Source organism: Myxocyprinus asiaticus, chromosome 22 (genome assembly GCF_019703515.2).
Source record: "Myxocyprinus asiaticus isolate MX2 ecotype Aquarium Trade chromosome 22, UBuf_Myxa_2, whole genome shotgun sequence".
Lineage (NCBI taxonomy): Eukaryota > Metazoa > Chordata > Actinopteri > Cypriniformes > Catostomidae > Myxocyprinus > Myxocyprinus asiaticus.
The window spans coordinates 33,632,231-33,653,527 of NC_059365.1; the positions used below are offsets into that span (position 1 = coordinate 33,632,231).

At 38.7% G+C, this 21,297-nt stretch overlaps 1 protein-coding gene across 5 annotated transcripts in view; it reads left to right on the forward strand.

Annotated features, from left to right (window-relative positions):
- The window catches only part of LOC127413116 (palmitoyltransferase ZDHHC5-B-like), a 32,390-nt gene extending 12,690 nt beyond the window's left edge, over positions 1-19,700 (forward strand). For 2 of the 5 annotated variants that reach the window (XR_007892546.1, XR_007892545.1), the window contains one exon: positions 3,076-4,182. Coding sequence is in view for 3 of the 5 variants with exons in the window: in XM_051649987.1 (XP_051505947.1) it covers positions 4,178-4,314; positions 4,402-4,523; positions 7,237-7,394; positions 8,098-8,270; positions 8,394-8,496; positions 8,611-8,702; positions 9,548-9,662; positions 10,519-10,627; positions 12,255-12,361; positions 12,908-13,656; positions 17,136-17,247 (1,977 nt within the window). In the remaining 2 variants the exon portion in view is untranslated. Of the gene's footprint in view, positions 1-2,856; positions 2,999-3,075; positions 4,315-4,401; positions 4,524-7,236; positions 7,395-8,097; positions 8,271-8,393; positions 8,497-8,610; positions 8,703-9,547; positions 9,663-10,518; positions 10,628-12,254; positions 12,362-12,907; positions 13,657-17,135 lie in introns of those variants that run through there. The other 3 variants (XM_051649988.1, XM_051649987.1, XM_051649989.1) reach the window with 3 other exon arrangements.
- The last annotated feature ends 1,597 nt before the right edge of the window (positions 19,701-21,297 follow it).

Below are 21,297 nucleotides of genomic sequence, written 5' to 3' on the forward strand. Positions count from 1 at the left end.
CTACCAAATATTCATTCATTTTCAGGATTTTATCCTTTAAATGACAGTTTGTTTACATAATGCCACTGTTTTTTACACACACACATTCTCAATACACAAACAAAACACACCCACACAATTTTAGCTGGATCATTTATTCAATTGTCCTGCAGTGCTTTATAATACAGCAAACAGAAAATAGGAAAAAAGCATGTATTTGCTCCATAGGCTAAACATGAGGAAAATGGCGCCATCTGGTGGAAAATATTAAAATTTAACATTTTGAAGCCAGAGCTCCTGAATGAAAGCATAATATCATAGAATTCATGATTTTATGCTTTAATGGCACTGGGATCAAATATTGCAGTTGTTATGAGTTTCAATGGGACATTTTTGTCATGAAGGTCCTGAGTGTAACTATTTTGTTTACGATCGAAAAAACAAAAATGAAAAAGACAAAAATGTCCCGAAGGACGCACAAGGAGCCCCCCTATATTAGGTGTTTTTAACTACTGTGCACTTAAGCACTGGACACAATGTACTTATTATGTACATGTGTTGTTGCATTGTACTTACATTTAAAGTACCTGCATTTAATTAAATCTGTAGTTACACTGTTGACCTTAACCCTAATTCTAACCCTAAACCCTTTTACATAGCTGTACCTCAACCTCAGTACCAGCAAATGTGAATCTTGTGAGAATTTTGCAGAGCAACATGTAGTTGCCAGGGTGGCCAAGCATTCAGGATTTTTAAGGATTGTCCCGGTTTTTAGCCATCTGTCCTGGAAAAATGTAATTTAATTCGGGGACGCAAAACTTTCCTGACGCGTTCACGCATATGAACCCTTGTTGATAAGCACACTATGTAAGAAGGAGAATCAAACGCATTCTTATATAAATCATAAGAAAGTCTGATTAATTTTAGTGAACTCGTTTGTTTAGAACGATTGCGATTTTACACTTTTGTGTGAACAATCCTTTAAACTTGAGTCTAGAGGTAGACCGATTTATCTGTTTTACTGATTAAGTGCCGATAGATACTTTTTGGAACTACTTTTTTTATTCCTCCGTGTTCCTCTGAAAACAACGTTTTTAAAATTGAACCGAGGGCAGGCAAGGAAAAATGTGACTATGTTGAAACATCCTTCATCAGCAAAGAAATTGTCTCCAACTTAATATTGTGAATAATAGTAATAAATAGGTTATAAAAGCTTTATTTGGTAAATATTAAATATAGAGCCATGTCTATGTCATTTCAAAATAAGAGTCCCTGGTGTGTTTCAGGCTTGTTTAGTGTTAGAAGTCCCACGTTATGCATCCAGTCTTTTTTTTCTGATTATTATTGGGATTTTGGTTGAAAAATAAACTACATCTGAGATTGTATTCATTTTGGACTCTGACCTCTATTTCTGTGCTGACTAAGAAAATGTAACATTCCATTAATCCATTTTAAAAACTATTTCTGGCCTTTTCCACCATTGGTTGACCTCATCTTTAGTCTATTTACTATAATGCTTTAATGTTCTGGAAACATGTCCTTCCCTATACTGTAAGATATCTTAGGTTCATAATGCCCAACATAAAAAAGAAGCATATTTTGAAGATTTACGCATTTTAATTTAATACACTTCCATCAAATTGAATTTTGTGATCTTTAAGTAAAACTTAAAATATCTAAGATTTATTTTCATTAATTTTGTTAAAGATTGCTCAATTCAGTTTGATGGAAATTTGTTATGAAATTGAAACGTGTAAATCCTAAAATGCATATTGATCATCTTGAAAATAGATTTTTGAGTAAATGTTTGTACATTTATTTGGTTTCCTTTGGTTTAAATATACAAATGTTTTTTTTAATTATTTTTTTTTAATTTTTTTTATACTTTATACATAACTTTATGCATACATATGTATTAATTTTTAAACCTTTAAACGTTCAGTGTGAACCATAAACACACACACACACAAACACTAAAAATTAAGTTTTTAATTTTTAAAGTTATCGAGTATGTTTAGTAACTAATCTAAGAGTAATCTTTAACAAATAATAAAAAAATAAATTATATATATATATATATATATATATATATATATATATATATATATATATATATATATATATTGTTCAAGCAATAACATCTATACACTCCAAAAAATATTTTAGCCCATTTTTAAGATACACATTTCAATTTCATAACAAAATACCATCAAAACTGTGTAATGTTTAACTAAATTAAATAAAATTGTATATATTTTTTGGAGTGTATAGATGTTATTGCTTGAACAATCATAAATAATGTTTTATTTCTTGTATGATAGCCAGCAAGACATTTTTCAGTCATTGATCAGGAGTCCAGGAGCTCACAGGGCCAGGGTGGCAACCCTAGTATTTACACAATAAGTACATTGTATTGTATGTATTTTAATATTTGTACATAGTAGTTAAAGACACCTAATATAAAGTGGAACAGTTGAAATGACAATTGACGTGATATGTGGGTCAACGACAATTTAACTAACAGCACATTTTCCAGTTCGTTATTGATTATGAGAAGTCATATAAGGTTAAGTTCAGATGTCATCATACATGGTTGTTAATAAATCAAATCTACATGTCATTCATCGATATAAGTGTGTGGTTGAATCACTTATCATGTGAATGACACCGTGTTGGACAGCAGGAGAAGCTGGAAGAAAAGAAGATTATGACCGGTGTAATGAGGCTTGTGTACGAGTGACTCAAGGTCACGGTGGTTTCGGTCAGTGTGTGCCAGCAATCCCAGGTCAGTAGGGGGATGGGGTTAAGAAATTGTATACAAAAGAAGAGCATAGGCACACCCTTTTCCTGGTGAGTCAGATGTTGTGACAGGGCAGCAAGAGTATGATCAGGTTTCAACACGATGTGTACACAGAAGTAGGTTTCACAATGCAGTGCTCTCTTGCACCCTTTCACATGTTTTGGTATGTTTGATCTTGTTCATATGATCATTAAGCTGCTTGTGCAGGACATGGAGAAGGTATGTTATCTCGCTGCATGGAGAGGTGCGGATGTCTTAGGTCAGATCAAGTGTTTACTTCTCTCCTTTTTTTGTAGATACCGTTTGGGCCTGCTAATTGGAAACAAAAGAGGAAGGCGGCACTCTAGAAGCACACTCATCAATGTCATCCATGTGCTTCCGAGGAAGAAGAAGGGCCTCATGGGACACTATAATGCAGGGTTAAAATGGTCTTGGACGCTGATGTGTCACCACGACTTGGAGTTTTCAACCCTGGACATGGATAAATCACATGCATTTACGATGGTGGACACACACACTCAGATGCAGGCGTTACATTTTTGTGTGTAAACCTCTGAAAACTGGCACATTACCATGTGGATATCCAAACCTACAATAATCACGTGATTCTGACTTGGGAAACCAATATTTTCTGCTCTTTTTTTTGTTTTGTTTTGCCCAAAGCATCACCTTGGGCTGGAGAATGAGCTCTCATTTAGGGCACAAGACATCAAGAGCTCTGTTTTTATAGTTTGCATTCAAAATTGCTGTCTTTCCTTAGACAGACTGTCCCAGGGGGAATCAGGACTCCCATTGAGATTGCAAGAAAGTCATATTTTCTTTTTATTTTCTTTAGTTTGTTTCATACCATTGTTTCATGGTTAAAATCATCTTATCTTTACTTTTTGAAGCCTTGACATCATGCTTACATGCACTTATCTGCTGTGATGCTATGAGAGATATGAAATTGGTCTCTCAGCGAGTACCGTATGAATGCCTGTACTCAAACTGCTGCTTCCCTTGAGCTGTTCTCTGTGTAACATGTGGCTTACTGGAGATTTGCACTAAAAGAGCTTTGCTGTCACTTGATTTTCTTTTTATCAACCAAATCTTGTTACATTCAAGCCATATGAACTTATTTTTGATGAAACTAGAGCTATTTTTATATTCACCGTACAGTCATAGTATCACATATTATGTATATATATAAATGTCATCTATTTTTTATGTATTGGCACAGACATCTACAGAGAGGCACCTGCACTATTTTATGTTTCATTTTGAAAGAAATACGCTATATACGCTAAATCCTGTGTATATACACTATGTTTTGCAACATCTGTTATAGTTGACATGGATACACTCTATTCTTACTCTCTGAGCCCTCCTGCCTTCCCTCTGGTTTTGTGACACCTTCAAATGCCTGTGGGTCTTAGTGTGGGCGGGGCTCTCAGAGACCCCTCCCCATCTCGACTGTTCCACCCCAGTCGCTACGTGCCTGTGTCTGCAGCAACAGCCTTCCTTGTTGGGGCCACAACTCTGTTTCTCTGTTTTACGTAAGAATAAATTCATTGATTCATACAGAACTCTTTGAGTTAATGAATGTTACATTAAGTTTAATGAGAGTCATCTCTGCGCTACAGGTGTCCTTGGCTATCAGAGCGTTTCTCTTCTTCCATTCTGCTTTATAATGTTGTGGTCTTCCTCCTCACATTGGCCAATTTCTGTATGGCCACATTCATGGACCCGGGCATCTTTCCCAGAGGTAGGCACTTAAGTTTATATGAAATGTGAGTAAACCTTTTTTACATGTGTGATATGAGGTGTGTGAGGGCATTAAAACCGTGGTTTCCAACCTGGGGTCATATGCTTTGAGACAGTCAAAGATTCATACGATGTGTTCCACTAAACTCGATACCAGTAAGACATCATGTCAATGTCCTCATCTGAGTTAACATCATATAAGCAAAATCTCTTGCAACCTTGACATCCTAGCAAAACATTAAATGTTTCTCTACCAATCAGAGACCTAAATGGCGCTCTACCATTCCTTTGAACAACTGCGTGAGGATGACAGATTCTGCTTGCGTGCAGTAGTGGTTTTAACCACCACACAAACCACTCAATTGCGTGGGGCCCCGGACGTTGGTGGGCCACCGCCCCGGTAGGAAAGCTTAGCAAAAACCGCTTGAGTGACGTTGTTCTGGGTACATGCTCGAATACGCTGTTGTCAGCGCTCTCAGAGCAGTTCACATTCGGGTCAGTTTATCAGATAGGACTATGGGTTCGGGTTTGTAATTTATGAAAAAATATATAGGCCTTCCCAACTTTTTTCGCCCACGCACTCTCACTCACAGATACAAGCGAATATAAGAGTAAGGGCCGTTCACAGCGAACGTGTTTTTGCGTGCGTTTGCTCTGTGTTTCCATTGTTTTCCTAAGTAAACATGTGCTGGACTTACATCCTTGACTGCTGCACCACGTCTCACTGTTTCTTCAGCATCTCATGCAGGACCAGCACATTTTCAAATCAAATCACTTTTATTGTCACACAACCATATACACAAATGCAATAGTGTGTGACACTGTGTCAAGTTAAAAAGGACTTCAGTTCTTAAAAACGCATGTTGAGACACCTACGTTCTGTTTCAGTTCTTGCGCTGCGTCTAGATTGTTTTTCGCGTACATGTCACAAAGATTTAACGTTCTGAACAAGTTCAGGTTGCAAAGAGATGACTGTTACAATGTTTAACATTATTCCAGATTGTGCTGCACCACGCAAAATTTCAGCACTTGGTAAGCAGCAGTGTTTTTTTTTTATTTTCTCCTCCTGCTCTAGTGTGTTGAGGGGCCGCTGTGCTTTATATGTTTACTATTACAATACTGTTACAAATGTTGCCTACGATGCTTAAAAAAAAAACAGCCTTTTGCAACATGATGAACAATACACTGCAGCGTCAGAATATGAGCTCCAGGTGAAAGTGAATAAAACAGGAATATATTACTATACTGAATTCCAAAATGTTATTGAGTGAAGTAGGAGGTTTTGCACACCCTGTTCATTAAAAAAATAAAAAGTGTTTTGTAAAAATACATGTAGGTAAATATTGCTTTTTTTTATCACTGTATTGTGGGAAAACTGGAAAACATGCATTAATTATCTGTAACCAGATTTGTATTTCATTAAACATACTGAATGTACTTGGCTACAACGGCTGATAGGATGAATTTAAAATGATCATTTAAAATCAATTGTATGTAATTATAAAAAAAAATAAATAACAAAAATTGAAATGGGACCTCGGGTTAGTCGGTTGCATGGGGCCTCAGAAATCGTAAACCTGCCCCTGGTCGCGTGGCCAGTTGCTTGTTAATTTCTTGAATCTTTTTTTTTCTTCTCTCCCCAATTTGGAATGCCCAATTCCCAATGTGCTCTAAGCCCTTGTGGTGGTGTAGTGACTCGCCTCAATCCGGGTGGCGGAGGACGAATCTCAGTTGTGTCCACGTCTGAGAAGTCAATCCACGCATCTCATCACGTGGCTTGTTGAGTGCGTTACCGAGGAGACATAGCGTGTGTGGAGGCTTCACGCTATTCTCCGCGGCATCCAAGCACAACTCACCACGCGCCCCATTGAGAGCGAGAACCACATTATAGTGACCACGAGGAGGTTACCCCATGTGACTCTACCCTCCCTAGCAACCGGGCCAATTTGGTTGCTTGGGAGACCTGGTTGGAGTCACTCAGCACACCCTGGATTCGAACTCCCGATTCCAGGGGTGGTAGTCGGCGTCTTTACTCACTGAGCTACCCAGGCCCCCTGAATTTCTTGAATCTTAAAAATTCATGGAATTTCAGAAAAACTCAAACCAGCCCATCTGGCACCAACAATCATGCCACGGTCGAAATCACTGAGATCAGAATTTTTTCCCCCATTCTGATGGTTGATGTGAACATTAACTGAAGCTCCTGACCCGCATCTGAATGATTTTATGCATTGCACTGCTGCCACACGATAGGCTGATGAGATAATTGCATGAATATGTCGGTGTACAGTTCCTAACGAAGTGCTCAATGAGTGTATATTAATGAGTATATAATGCGTCTATAATTGGCGGGGATGGGGCTTACACTTTTTGATATGCAAGTAGGGTGGGCTTCAAGGAAAAAAGATTGGGAACCACTGTGATTAGTTAATCTAAAAATTTAAATTCTGTCATCATTTACTCTCTGTCATGTAATTTCAAACCTGTGTGACTTTCTTCTGTGGAACACCAAAGGAGAAGTTTGTCAGAATGTTGACACTGTTCATGCAACATATTTCTATAGATGTAGATATGAATGAGATTTGAGAAATCATACTGGTTTGAAACGACATGAGAGTAAAAGAGAACATTATTTTCATTTTTGGGTGAACTTATCCTTCAATGAGGAGTACTGAATTAGATGGCATGTTGGTGTGTGCATGTTTGTCCTGCAGCTGAGGAAGACGAGGATAAAGAGGATGATTTCCGTGCTCCACTTTATAAGACGGTGGAGGTGAGAGGCATTCAGGTGCGGATGAAGTGGTGTTCCACGTGTCGCTTTTACAGACCACCTCGCTGTTCACACTGCTCCGTTTGTGACAACTGTGTGGAGGTACACACTGGATTTTCACACTAAGCAAAATCTTCAGTGTTTCATTTTTAGTCTTGACCAGGCCTACACTGAATCTGTGTGCGCACAAAGCTCAACAGATTTTCGCAAAATTTAAACACTCATTCATAATGTTCTACTCATGTTCCGCCCCTTGCATGTTTATTTTTTTAAATTATTTTGATTATATATGATTATGCTAATTCGATATCAATAAGACTTGAGTACTCTGAGCTCACCTTAACATATTTTACCATGTTTAAATCTATTCTGTAGAGTTCTGCCAAATGTGAAATTTGAAATGTGAAAAGGGGCTGCAGAATTCTGCAAACTTCCCTTTAAAATTAGTACAGATGTGAAAAAAAGTCAGCAGATTTCCCCTCAAAATTAGTGCAGAAAATGTGAAAAACAAGTCTGCAGAATTCCACAGTTTACCCCCCAAAATAAGTGCAGAATATGTGAAAAAGTCCATAGAATTCTGCACATTTCCCCAAAATATTTGCACAAAAAATGTGAAAAAAGTGCTGCAGAATTCCACAGATTTCCCTTTAAAATGTAGCGCAGAAATGTGACAAAAGTCCACAGATAACGCCTGGACCTGGTCTTGTTTTTTTTTTTTTTCTTATACTCTCATCTGTTGTGTTTGACTTTTTTATTACCCATTCACAATGTGTTCTTGTGTGCATGCGTGCGTGAATGCATCTAGGAATTTGACCATCACTGCCCATGGGTGAACAACTGCATTGGCAGGCGGAACTATCGTTATTTCTTTCTGTTCCTGCTTTCTCTCACAACACACATAATGGATGTGTTTGGCTTCAGTCTGCTCTACATCCTCCATCACTCTAAACAACTGGACCAAGTCAACTCTGGAGTCACGTATCCTTTGTATCACACTCACATATTAATATGCATGTACACAATGTTTCTTTCACATACACAAACACAAATACACATTGCCTATTTGGACAACATACAGTACGTCCTTAACACTCCACTAAGTATGGCAGTGATGTGTGTAGCTGGTTTGTTCTTCGTCCCGGTTGCGGGACTCACTGGGTTCCACGTTGTTCTTGTAGCCAGGGGGAGAACCACCAATGAACAGGTGTGTGGGTGTGTCCTGTGTCCACACTGTATGTTGTTCGTCAAATAGAATGATGCTGTTTTTGTGTTTGAATTCCAAGGGCATGTTCTAAAATCTTCATCTCCCCACCCTCAGGTGACTGGGAAGTTCAGAGGCGGCGTTAACCCTTTCACGCACGGATGTTTCAAAAACATTGCACACGTGCTTTGTAGTTCACAGGCTCCCAGGTTCACAATCTTTTTTTCCCTTTCAAACAATTATGCAGGGGTCATCAATGTGTCTGTACATAGACAAATGGTATCATGACAACCTAATAGGTGAAAATATGTGTTTTTAGATTATAATGCCTGATAAAATGCTTTCTGTCTAAATAGTCATCTGGGAGAGAATTTTGAGGTTGCAGGATATTGCATTTATTCTCAGGGTTCAGAGGTCAAGCTCCAGTCAAATAAGACATTTATATGTCCAGTGAGTTGATCTAGTTTTCTAGAGAAACACACTTTTAATCTACTGTGGAATTTATGTATTTATTTAGTTAATGGGGTGTAATTGAGGTCTGGTCAGACAATGAAGCAACTTAAATCAGCAACAGTGAGGGGCCATACTGTCCTGCAGTACCTACGTATTTTTTTAAAAATTTAGTTAAGACTGAAATCGGGTCTCTTAGACTATGATCTGTCCCATAACAGATGGATTTGACTCCAAAACGGAGACTACGTTATAGTTTTGGTGTAGTTATTGTGTATTGTGTTTGTAGAGCAGCATAGTTAGAAGTGGTGCAAAAGAGAGCAAAAACAGTTGGCATATCTTCTATTGAAAAAGAACTGTTTGCTACCACAGCAAAGGAAGCAAGAACGAGGCAAGTTAAGCTGACCCAAAATCTTCTGCTTTCAAGAGACTTATTAAAACAGCACACTTTCAGTTCACACTTCCTGTTCTGGTAAAACATCACTTTTTAATGTGTCTGTGATAGAAATTCCCCCTTAACCAAAATATCTGTCACACACTGACACTGTGATGACCCCTGATTATTTGCTGTTTAATCTGCTTGAATTTGTCTTTTTGTGCAAAGGTATCTTGGTCGGTTGCGAAAGACTCATTCTGTCCAGGTTCAGCCGCCGTTTCTGCGTCCCCCTCTATATGAAGCCCAGCTAGCAGCTAAAGTCCTGGATAACGGCATCCAGCAGGTACAAACACATTGCCATACTCTTTCACTATGATAATATTTATGGATGGTCATTTTTAGAAATAAAAGCACAATTTAGGTATAGTGTAGCACCTTTTAGGGTATTTTGGAGGGCTATGTATTTCACTGTGACACCACATTAGTAGGGGTAGGGGGGCCTGGGTAGCTCAGTGGTAAAAGACGCTGGCTACCACCCCTGGAGTTCGCTAGCTCGAATCCCAGGGCGTGCTGAGTGACTCCAGCCAGGTCTCCTAAGCAACCAAATTGGCCCGGTTGCTAGGGAGGGTAGAGTCACATGGGGTAACCTCCTTGTGATCGCTATAATGTGGTTCGTTCTCGGTGGGGCGCATGGTGAGTTGAGCATGGTTGCCGCGGTGGATGGCGTGAAGCCTCCACATGTGCTATGTCTCCGTGGCAACGCGCTCAACAAGCCAAGTGATAAGATGCGCAGGTTGACGGTCACAGACGCGGAGACTCCGCCACCTGGACTGAGGCGAATCACTACGCGACCACGAGGACTTAAAAGCACATTGGGAATTGGGCATTCCAAATTGGGAGAAAAAGGGGAAAAAATCCCCAGCCCACCCCCCCCCCCCCCCAAAAAAAATATAAAAAATCTAGGCTGGTAACTGAAATGTTGTAGGTTCAAAGCCCACAAGGGGAAATCTGTGAACCAATGTGCCCTTGACCGTTCCTGTTACACTGTAAGTGTACTAAAAGTTGCTTTGGATTAAGGCATCAATTAAAGAACTGTATTATATTAAAAGTAGGTTCATACAAATCCTGTTAGATGAATAAGCTATTTTTGCTAAGAGTTAATCATATACTATATTTGTGTGTGTACGTGTGTACCTCAGTCTAAAAGTAGTCTGGAGATAATGGAGAGCCAGTCCACTGATGCTGATCCCCCTCCACCACCCAAACCAGAGCACAGATACCCAGGACTGCCTCACACACAGAATGAAGGTTAGTGTACACAAACAAAAGTATCACACACTACCGTCAAATTACAGTACAGAATTATAGAATCCGGATTGTCAGAATCTGGAAACCAGTGCTGTTCATTAACAGTACATTTTTGTAGCGTATAGCCTTCAAGTTTTTTTTTTTTAAAACAATTGTTCAATTCCAGTTAAGGCTGGGCAATATTGCTACAAAAATTATTTGAGTTTGAGTCCACAAATATTTCTATTTTGCATTTTTCCTAATTTAATTGTTTATTTTTCATTACAAATGATATTATCAGCATAACAGTTTAAGTGAAAAGTTTTTGCAAAATCCGATGATTATGATATAATTATGATCCTGCATGTGAAAGGATTTAATGAAAGAAAACCTGTCCTTTTGTACAAAATGAGGTAATACAGTTATGTCACAAATTTGCTTATTTGATTACTGATCACAGAATTGTGTGGAATCTTAAATATTTCATCTATTATGTCACATTTTTCAAAATCACACAGAGGGGTAAGCACTAGCGTGTAAGCAACAGCAAGAGTGGAGCAGGCTATTTTATTTATATGAAGTTTTTCGCACCTGCATTCCAATCTACATCGTGATGTAATCCATACTCATGATCACTCAGCGTGTTTTCATCAGCTGAATGGGAGGCTAAATAGTGTGCCCTTCCGGCCCTGCCTGCCGGCAGGCTTTCCCCACCTTCCTCGTGACCTGGGAGGGAGACAAGGGGAGGGAAAAGGGGAGAGGGAAAGAGCGAGGCGGAGTGACAGTGAGAGAGAGAGAGGGAGGCAAAAATTGCTCACCGGTTCCCAGACACACCGTTGCCTGGTCCTCGACCACTCCTCCACCCTCTGGTGGACGACAGCCGCTCCTCCCCGGGCGGACAGCAGCGAGTCCTCCGACCCCTGGCGGATGGAACGCCCTCCGCGTTCTGGCGGCGTTCTGGCGGCTGGTAGCGAGCCCCTCCGCCCCTCGCGGAGTGGACGGCAGTGGCGAGGATTCCACGACAGCGCATCCCTCCTCCTCCCCGGGTTTCGGGACCAATGTAACAGGGTTAAAATGGGAAAGGAGGAGGCGAGAACCGGCTGAACAGTCAAAGTAATATTTAATGTAAACTTAAAAAGATGCAAAACACAAACGCACATATTGCAGCTGCATCTGGCTCTCTCTCTCTCTCTTCTCGGCTGATTAGCCCGATTGGGGGAGATCAGAGTTACAGAAATACTCAAACCAGCCCATCTGACACAAACAATCACTCCACGGTCAAAATCACTGAGATCACATTTTTTCCCCATTCTGATGGTTGATGTAAACATTAACTGAAGCTCCTGACCCTTATCTGAATGATTTTATTCATTGCAATTATTAGAGAATTGCATGAATAAGTAGGTGTTCAGGTGATCCTAATAAAATGCTCAGTGAGTGTATATCGCCCAGCCCTAATTCCAGTGTACTGCACTTTAATGACAATTTCACACCCACATGAGCAATATGACATAAAGCAGTTTCTTTATTACATTTTCTAATAAAGTTTTCTATATGGAAAATAGTGCCTTTTTAATTATTTTTTTATACAACAGTTGACTTTAATCCAGGATATAGTAGTTTCAATATGCTCATTTCTTCCAATCAGAGTGCAGCTTGCTGACAGAGGCTCCGCCCACACCTTCATTGTATAAATACAGGCCGGCTTACAGCAGCCCAGGAGAAAACCACACAGCATCGACACATTCCAGCAAGGTAAATCAACTTATACACGTAAATACACAAACCCATGTGGTGAAACTGTAAAATAAAATCTGAACTCACAGTCTGAATTACAATATTATGTTTTTGTTCAAGACAACTTTTCTTTGCATAATTGTTTTTGGGGTGGGGGCGCTTTTTGTTAATGCATTGATTCCTTTTTGTATTATTTTGCTTGAATAACTCAAATCTATGGCAGACAATCAGCGAGTACATTTTAGATGTAAACTAATTGTTGTTATGGTATGTTTTGCACCGTGCTCTTGTGTTTTGTCATCTTGACTCTCCATCTGTTGCATTCGATTCAAACTGAACTCTTTTCTCTCCTTTACCCGCTCTGTAAAGATAACATGAATCCAATGTCAAATCCTCCTTGATGTTTGCAACAGAATACTTGTGCTTTCATAAGTCTTCAGTCACTTTATAGGTGTGGTTTGCTCAAACTTGCAGTTTTGTGCCATCATTCATCTCTTTGGTGATGCTTCAGCTGTTGGGAACGTTTGTTGTACTCTTTTTATCTTTCTTTTATTTTTCTCTCAGATGAGTCGAGGGAAGAGTTTGACCGAGTCTCCCTCAGTCGCTATCACAACCGGCCAGCCCAGCTACCTCTCAGACCCTAGTTTTTCAAGCCAGGGGGGTGCAGGGTGCCATGGGGGAGGGGAGGGGGCTAGAGCAGGCTCGGGGGGGCTGGGTGGGGCCTCTGCGTTTGCTGGGCGTTCTTATCCTTCTTTTACTGATACCCTCCTCCAATCCGCAGCAGTCTCTTGCTCCTCCAGCCTCCGCTCCGCCCATACGGCTCACAACACCCTCGGGCCACTTATTTCTGAGGGCACGACCTCCACTAGTTATAAGAGTTTAGCCAATCAGACGCGCAATGGCAGCCTGTCTTACGAAAGTCTGCTGACACCCTCCGAAAGCCCAGAGTTTGAGTCTGCTGCTCATGAGCTGTCCCTGCCCAGACCACACCCTCCGAACTCTCTTAGCACAGCACCAGGGGCTCCACCTATTTTAGGGTACACTTCCCCTTTCCTGTCTGCTCAGCAGAGGGAGGGGTCTCTCCAGGCCTGCCCTGCCCCTCTTAGACCTTCCCCTAATAGATCTTTCCAGCGCCCAACAAGCTCACCCCCTTCTCGGGCTCCACCCCTTTCTCCTTGTGCTGGCTCATTGGGCTCCCCTCCTACTGGCCCTGCCCCTGACCATAAACCTTTGGGCAAATCACTGTCCTACGCGGGTGGTGCCGAATTACAACACCGCCCAGCTAGCTCAGGGGGCGGGACTCCAATGCCGAAGTGAGTAATGCCTGCACGTTTTAGTAGCCTCTTTTAACCCCCTGCCCCAAAAAACTTGCACGTGTGATAGTCAAGTAGAAGATTGAGGTTCACTGTTTGTATTTGTATTCATTTGGTTTGGTCTCTTTTCCTCTCCTTGTTCAGTAACACTGTTTCTTCCTTCCTGCAACCCATGGCCATTCTAGTTTCCATCAAATTACTGTATGCATCCTCCATTTTTCTCTGTACTTCTACCATTTTTCCTTCTCTGTCCTTCTCTCTTTCTTTGTTTATCTGCTCTCTTCTGACCTCACTGTCTCTTCTGCTTTGTGGCCATAAGGATGACTTAGTCTCTATGCTAAGGTTTGTCTCTTTTTGCAATTTATGTCTTAAAAGTCAACATGAAATCAAATTCAACCGGTCCACATTAGTCCAAAGAAAAAGGTTGTCTCCATAATATTTTATCAAAATGTAATAACTTTTCCCCGCCCCTGAAACTACTTTCCTTTTCGGCTGATGTCACCAAGGCCGTGCAGACATTGGTTAATGTAAAACATTAGCCAAATAGCATTTATTTTTTATGCTGCTATTGTACGTAATGCAGTCTTTCTAAAATCAGTATAAAGTAATTTAATGCTTGTTAATGTTAATGTAAGAAAGGTCACTGCAATACTATAAAATAATGATAGATTTGGATGGAATTTTCTCGTCTAATAGATGAAATTACTGTGCCGTCACACAGCAGGCAACCGAGCTTCCGGGTTCTTCAGAGCAGCTGCTTTTAATGGTGGATATGAGCAGCGCTGCAGTTTTAATAATCTTTTAAGCATTGTATAATGTTTGTTAATGTTAATAAAAGTTATTATAAAGGTATATCTATGGCTTATAGTGCAGTAATTATGTAGGTTATTTTTAAACTCTCAACAAAACGTCTTAACTTGCATAGGAACAAGATTTTGTTGGACATGTAACAGGTTTATGTGTGCTATCCTTGATATACACACGCTAAAACGTTTAACACTTCTAAAGCAATAATTGTGGCATATAAAAATGAAAACTACCATCAGACATGCAATGTGTCTTTAATGCTTAAATTATTGGTCCACGAACAGTACTAAATAATAATATGTCACTTATTCAAAATTCACAACTTAATAACATCCAATACAATGCAATTTATGCTCAGTCGACAGCATTTGTGGCATAATGTTATAGGCAGAGGCTATTTGCACTAAGTGTAAATAGCAACAAAAAGCATCATCTTACACTAAGTGCAAATAGTGTTAGATGCTATTTGCGCCCCTAATTAAATACTAACATATAGTATAGGGGCCTCACTACAATGCTTTTATTGTGTTTATTTAGAGTCCCACAGACATCCTACACCAATCGCTAAACCTAACCCTAACCTTACCATGGTTTTACTAGAGTAACCATAGTATCACCATGGAATTTTGAAGTAAAATCATAGTAACCACAAAATGAAACATGTTTACTATATTAACACCATATTACTGTAGTAACACCATGGTTAATTGCATTAACACTATGACTTCCAACAAAAAACCTAGTTACTATAATATTACTATAGTAAAACCATGGTAATTTTTCCCGGATCAAACCTTTCTCTCAACTGTCTGACCTTCACCGTGACCAAATCACCAAAATCAACCTTTATATTATTCTTTATGTATTATTATAAGTAGGATTAAAGGAAATATTAAGAGTGGAGACAGCAAACAGGTTGGGAAAAAGTGGAACAAAAGGCAGAATTGAACCCAGGAAAAAGCGCATCCACACTGTCTTTACACACTACGCCACTGCAGCGACACGTGGGTGTGCAGTTTGTCTTCAGTTTCTGTATTTCAGCCAGATCAAGTTTACAGTGAGGCACTTACAATGGAAGTGAATGGGGCCAATTTTTGGAGGGTTTAAAGGCAGAAATGAATTTTATAACAGCACTAAGATTAATTCCTCTGTTAAAACTCATGTATTATTTGAGCTGTAAAGTTGTTTAAATTATCGTTTTTCTTATGGCATTGCGTCGTCATGGCAACAAAGATTGTAAAATTGGCTATAACTTTACACAGAGAAGATTAGTAAGTGATTTTATCAGACTAAAATCATATTAACATGGATAAGTTTTATGTCTTGTGGCTATACTTTTGAAACTGTGAGTATTTTAACATTTACAGATTGGCCCCATTAAATTCAATAGTAAGTGTCTCACTGTATCCCAGATTTGTGCTTTTTTTAAAGAAGTCAAAATGTATTCTTATATTCCTTTAATAAGCTACTTACTGTATTCAAACAAATTCAAAGACACATTTTTGGGGGGCCTGGGTAGCTCAGTGAGTAAAGACGCTGACTACCACTCCTGGAGTCACAAGTTCAAATCCAGGATGTGCTGAGTGACTCCATCCAGGTCTTCTAAGTAACCAAATTGGCCCGGTTGCTAGGGTGGGTGGAGACACATGGAGTAACCTCCTCGTGGTCATTATAATGTGGTTCTCGCTCTCGGTGGGGCGGGTGGTGAGTTGTGCTTGGATGCCGCGGAGAATAGCGTGAAGCCTCCGCATGCGCTAGGTCTCCACGGTAACGCGCTCAACAAGCCACTTGATAAAACACGCGGATTGACTGTCTCAGACATGGAGGCAATTGAGATTCGTCCTCCGCCAACCAGATTGAGGCGAGTCACTACACCACCACGAGGACTTAGAGCACATTGGGCTTTCCAAATTGGGGAGAAAAAAAAAAAGACATTTTTGAAGTATCAGGTTATTTCTATTCACATTTCCATTCATAGACTGTCAGTATACACGCGGTGGTGGTGGCAAGACGGGTCCTGTTAGATCCGATATGGAGGTCTTATACATATATGATCATTGTAAGATCATATTTGGCCACATATCCATCACAGAAGAATAATAATCAGCTGTTTGCGATTCTTTTCCTGAAAAGTTCAAATCTACCAACTGCAGCTGCGGGGCAGAGGTGATCGCAATGACAGTGATCTGTGAAATATCAAAATTTGTGTCAAATCCTAAATTTGTCCTGATCATGGTGGAAATCTAAAGAAGCCTAAATCTCCAATATTCTTATAGAATCGGTTTGGGTTAGAAACAAACAGCACTTTTGTGCATTTTTGTGCCCATTGAAAGCAGTTCTTTTCTGGGGTGCCAAAAGAACCCAGAAGTGCCGACACCAAACGTTTGTAAACAGTAACTTCATCTATACAGTTTCACTAAAATTTGTCATAATATGGAAGGAGAATGGGTTGCGAATGGCGTTTAATGATGACTTTTAATCTAGTGTGTGCGAATGTGTCTGTTGCTTGTGTTGTCTTTCACATTTGAAACACACATCCCTACCCCACTTTCAATGCATCCTACAAAAGAGTGTGTGCTTGGTAGTTTTATTATTTTTGTACTTTATGCTCCATGTAGCAGTACACAAGTTTACTTAAGTTTCTCTCTTTTCTCCCCACTCCAACAAATCAGCTCGACTCTTAGACAGAACGTGGCCAATCATAACACCCACTCACACAAACCTGCAGGAGGGGTGAAGAAAGTGACTGGTGTTGGAGGAACAACCTATGAAATTTCAGTATGAATGACTCAAACTTAAGAATCAGGATTCACTCAACAGTTTTCAACATCGATCAGACGGATTCAGGGCTGCTCAACCACACATGCAAAAAAGCATACAAGACTTCATCAGTCACTTTGGAGGACATAATCCACGAAAATGGACCAGTGAAGATGAGTCTTACGGCATTTTGTTTTCTGAATTTCAATATGGTACACAAATCCCAACTTTTTTAGTTATTCAAAGAATTATTTGGTACCAATTTGTACACTGGACTGTTCAATGATCTCTGGACATTCAGTCTTAATAGGTGGCACCATGTGAGGCACACGGTCATGACTAATGACTGATGTCTCTTTGACTTCAACAGAGACCACAGGCCACACAACAGTCAACCAATTAGCATTTGAAACACTTACTATATGAATCATTTTCAGTCTTCATATTCCACAGCTTTCTTTGTTAGGCAGAATGTTTACATTGTTTACATTTCCATGCAAAGTGAATGAGGACAGCCACTGTTAAGATCCAAAAGTGACCTATAGCACCTTGTGTGATGTATTCCAAGACGTCTGAAGCAATGCCGTAACTTGTTAGAGGAACAGAGCGAAATGTAAATTGACTGAATATCTCCCCCTTCACCCCAGCTCTCAAATCTCAATGCCGTTCGGTATCATTAATTTCAAACTTGGGATGGCATAACATATGACTTTGATAACAATTCAAGAATATAGGAATATAGAATTTTCATTTTTGAGTGAAATAATCCTTTTTATCTCTTTTCTTTGGTCCATGTTTTTTTTCAGAATATAATTTTATACAGGAACAGATATATTATTATAAGTATTAAGTTTGATAAAGAAGATAGTAATAATAAGATGCAGGCTTATGATGTGTGATTGTTATTTAAGTGGTGTTTGTCTCTATGTAAATGGCTGCATCAGCCAGATGGATTTTTCAGCTAATGAGATGAGTCTGATCATGGACCCTGTTCCTCTGATAGCACACTTGGTAGGAGTGAATGTATCTATAAAGACACACCATTCAAGTTACTAGAGCACAAAAATGTTTGGTGGAAGGTTTTTGTTATCTTAAATACTAAAGATATAATATGCAAAATGTAACTTAAACATTGACGTGTCCAATCAAGAGCCGTACTCTCTTGGTAGATGATCGGCCAATCACATGAGAATTTATTTATTCAGTCAGAGGAGGCCAGTTCTCTGGATCCCTGCGAGTACATGCTGGATGCACAATCAAGTAGATGGTGACTTTGAAGCATAAATTAATTCTTTTATGTTGTTTTTCTTTTTCTCTTTCTGAACTTTTGTTAAAATAAACAGCCAGAGTACAAGCATAATTCCATTCATTATCTCCTCATAGGTATATAAGGTTTATTGTGTTTGTGTGAGTGATTTGAATGAGTGAGAGTGAAATTATGTTAACTCACCCGACTGATCTATAAGAACACATTCCAACTATAGTTTTGGTTCAGCTAAGAGGTTGCCTATTTTTGGTTCACATGTTTTGTCTGGCTTTTGATGTTTAAGAACCAGCGAATGGTCAGTGTAAGATATAAACAGCTTAAGAGACACATGCGAGTGATTTATATATACATATATATATGTCTTTTGACATTTCCACCATGGCCTTACGATGCCTTTTTAACTGTAATCAAGGGTTTGAGAATGGTCAGTCTGCATATTGGCTGTGAGAGGTGATGGCTAGAGGAGTGTTGTGTTGAGTTTTAGGAGAAGAATGCAGACTCTTTTAACCCTTCCTTTAATGCCACTGACTCTGAGTCACATGAGCAACACATTTTCAAAAGAAAAATAAATAATACAAGAAAAAACACAAGCCGAGTTTCCTCATTTCAAACCATGAACATGTGAATGAATGCATTTATGTTCCTTGCAGCATCTTTAAGTTTTTAACTTAAAAGAAAAACACTTAAACCATTAAAAACTTTAAATACAAGGGTATATACCACTAGCACAATTATTAGTGTTAATTTTAATTAATAGTAATTGAAGGAGTATTCCGGGTTTAACCCTTGTGCCATCTTCGGGTCATTTTAGTCTTTTTCATTTTTGTTTTTTCTATCATTTTGGCTGTGTTAATGCCAACGGCATAAATTTTGCCAGAGGTGCTTATTTTGGGGGGAATTTTGATATTTCATCCTCAGTTCCTATAATACATCTATAATACACTGTGTACACAAAATAGTTACACTCAGGACCTTCAGGACAAAAATTTCCCCATTAAAACTGCAATATTTGATCCCAGTGCCATTAAAGCATAAAATCACGAATTCTATGACATTATGCTTTCATTCAGGAGCCCTGGATTCAAAATTAAAAATGTTAATATTTTCTACCAGATGGTGCCATTTTTATCATTTTGAGCCTATGGAGCAAACACATGCTTTTTTCCTATTTTCTGTTTGTTGTATTATAGAGCACTGCAGGACAACTGAATAAATGATGCAGCTAAAATTGTGTGGGTGTGTTAGTATGGATGTCAGAGTGTGTTTTGTATGTGTGTATTGAGAGATTTGTGTGTGTGTGTGTAAAAAAAACAGCAGTGGCATTTTAATTAAACTGGTGTTTAAAGAGTTAAAATCCTGAAAATGAATGAATATTTGGTAGTTATGATCAGGACTGATGTTGGTTAAAAAAATTATCTCATTGAAAGTGGAAAATAGTATTAATATATAATATTATTATGGCAGTTTTTTGACATGGACATTTTTGTCCTCTAAGGGACTCTGAGTAACTTTTTTTTATTGACGCACAAGGGTTAATACAAGTTAAGCTCAATCGACAGTATTTGTGGCGTAATGTTGATTACCACAACAAATAACTTTGACTTACCCTTCCTTTAAAAAAAAAAAAATCTAAAATCTCAGTTACAGTGAGGCACTAACAATGGAAATAAATGGGGCCAATCCATAAACATTAAAATACTCACTATTTCAAAAGTATAGCCACAAGACTTAAATAATATGCGTGTTAACATGATTTTGGTGTGATAAAATCACTTAGCCAATTTTACAAGACAATGTAATGTCAACAAACCCTAAAATGACGATTTAAACAACTTCACAGCTCAAATAATCCATGAGTTTAAACAGAAGAATTAATGTTACCCTCCAAAAGTAGGCCTCATTCACTTCCATTGTAAGTGCCTCACTGTAACCTCAATGTTTGCTTTTTTTAAAGAAAAGGAGGGATGAAAATTAATACTGTTTCTGACTGTTTTAACCAAGTAATTTAACCTCCCTTGTTGATTCTCTTGAACGTTGTTGGTTGAAATCCGATTACAAAGGAATTAGTAACTGTAATCTAATCACTTTTGTAGTAAAAAAAAAAAATAGTGCGTTACATTTTAAATTAATGTAATCAGTATACAGTTACTGACTTTCAATTAAGGTAATTACGTTTAATTACAGTACTTGGGTTATTCATATTTCTAAAATATTATTAATATATACTACATTTAAAATATGAATTATGTTCATAAGTACACCTGTGTGCGTTTCTGTGACAGCTGAAGGGTGTGAAAATGGACGAGGAGGAAATATAGCTATTTTGAACTCATTGAGCAGAAAAACAAGAAGGTTTCTGTGGAAAGTGCTTTAGAAAGTAACTTAAAAGTAATTAGTAATGTGATCAGTAAAGTATTACAATTTTTAGAGAAGTAATTAGTAATTTTATAGTCGATTTCTTTTTTTAGCAACATACTCAACACTACAAACACCACTAACTAGCATTCAGTTGCATTTCAACCCGACATTTACCTGACACCAAACACTTAAGCACATATTCTTTGTATCAGTATAATGACTAATTGTTCAAGGAAGACACAGATGAGAGACTAGAGAAGATACAAAAGAGAATGACAAAGCAAGACAAGACAGGAAGAAAAACACAAGGGAAAAGGAAGAAAGAAGTCAAAAGATTATTTAATGACTCGAGAAAAGAATTGGTGAGTTTGAAAGCTTTCATAAATGTACATCTGACTCAGAAAGTGTGCTCCCTTTTTAAGTTCATTACCAAACTGATCTCACAAAGC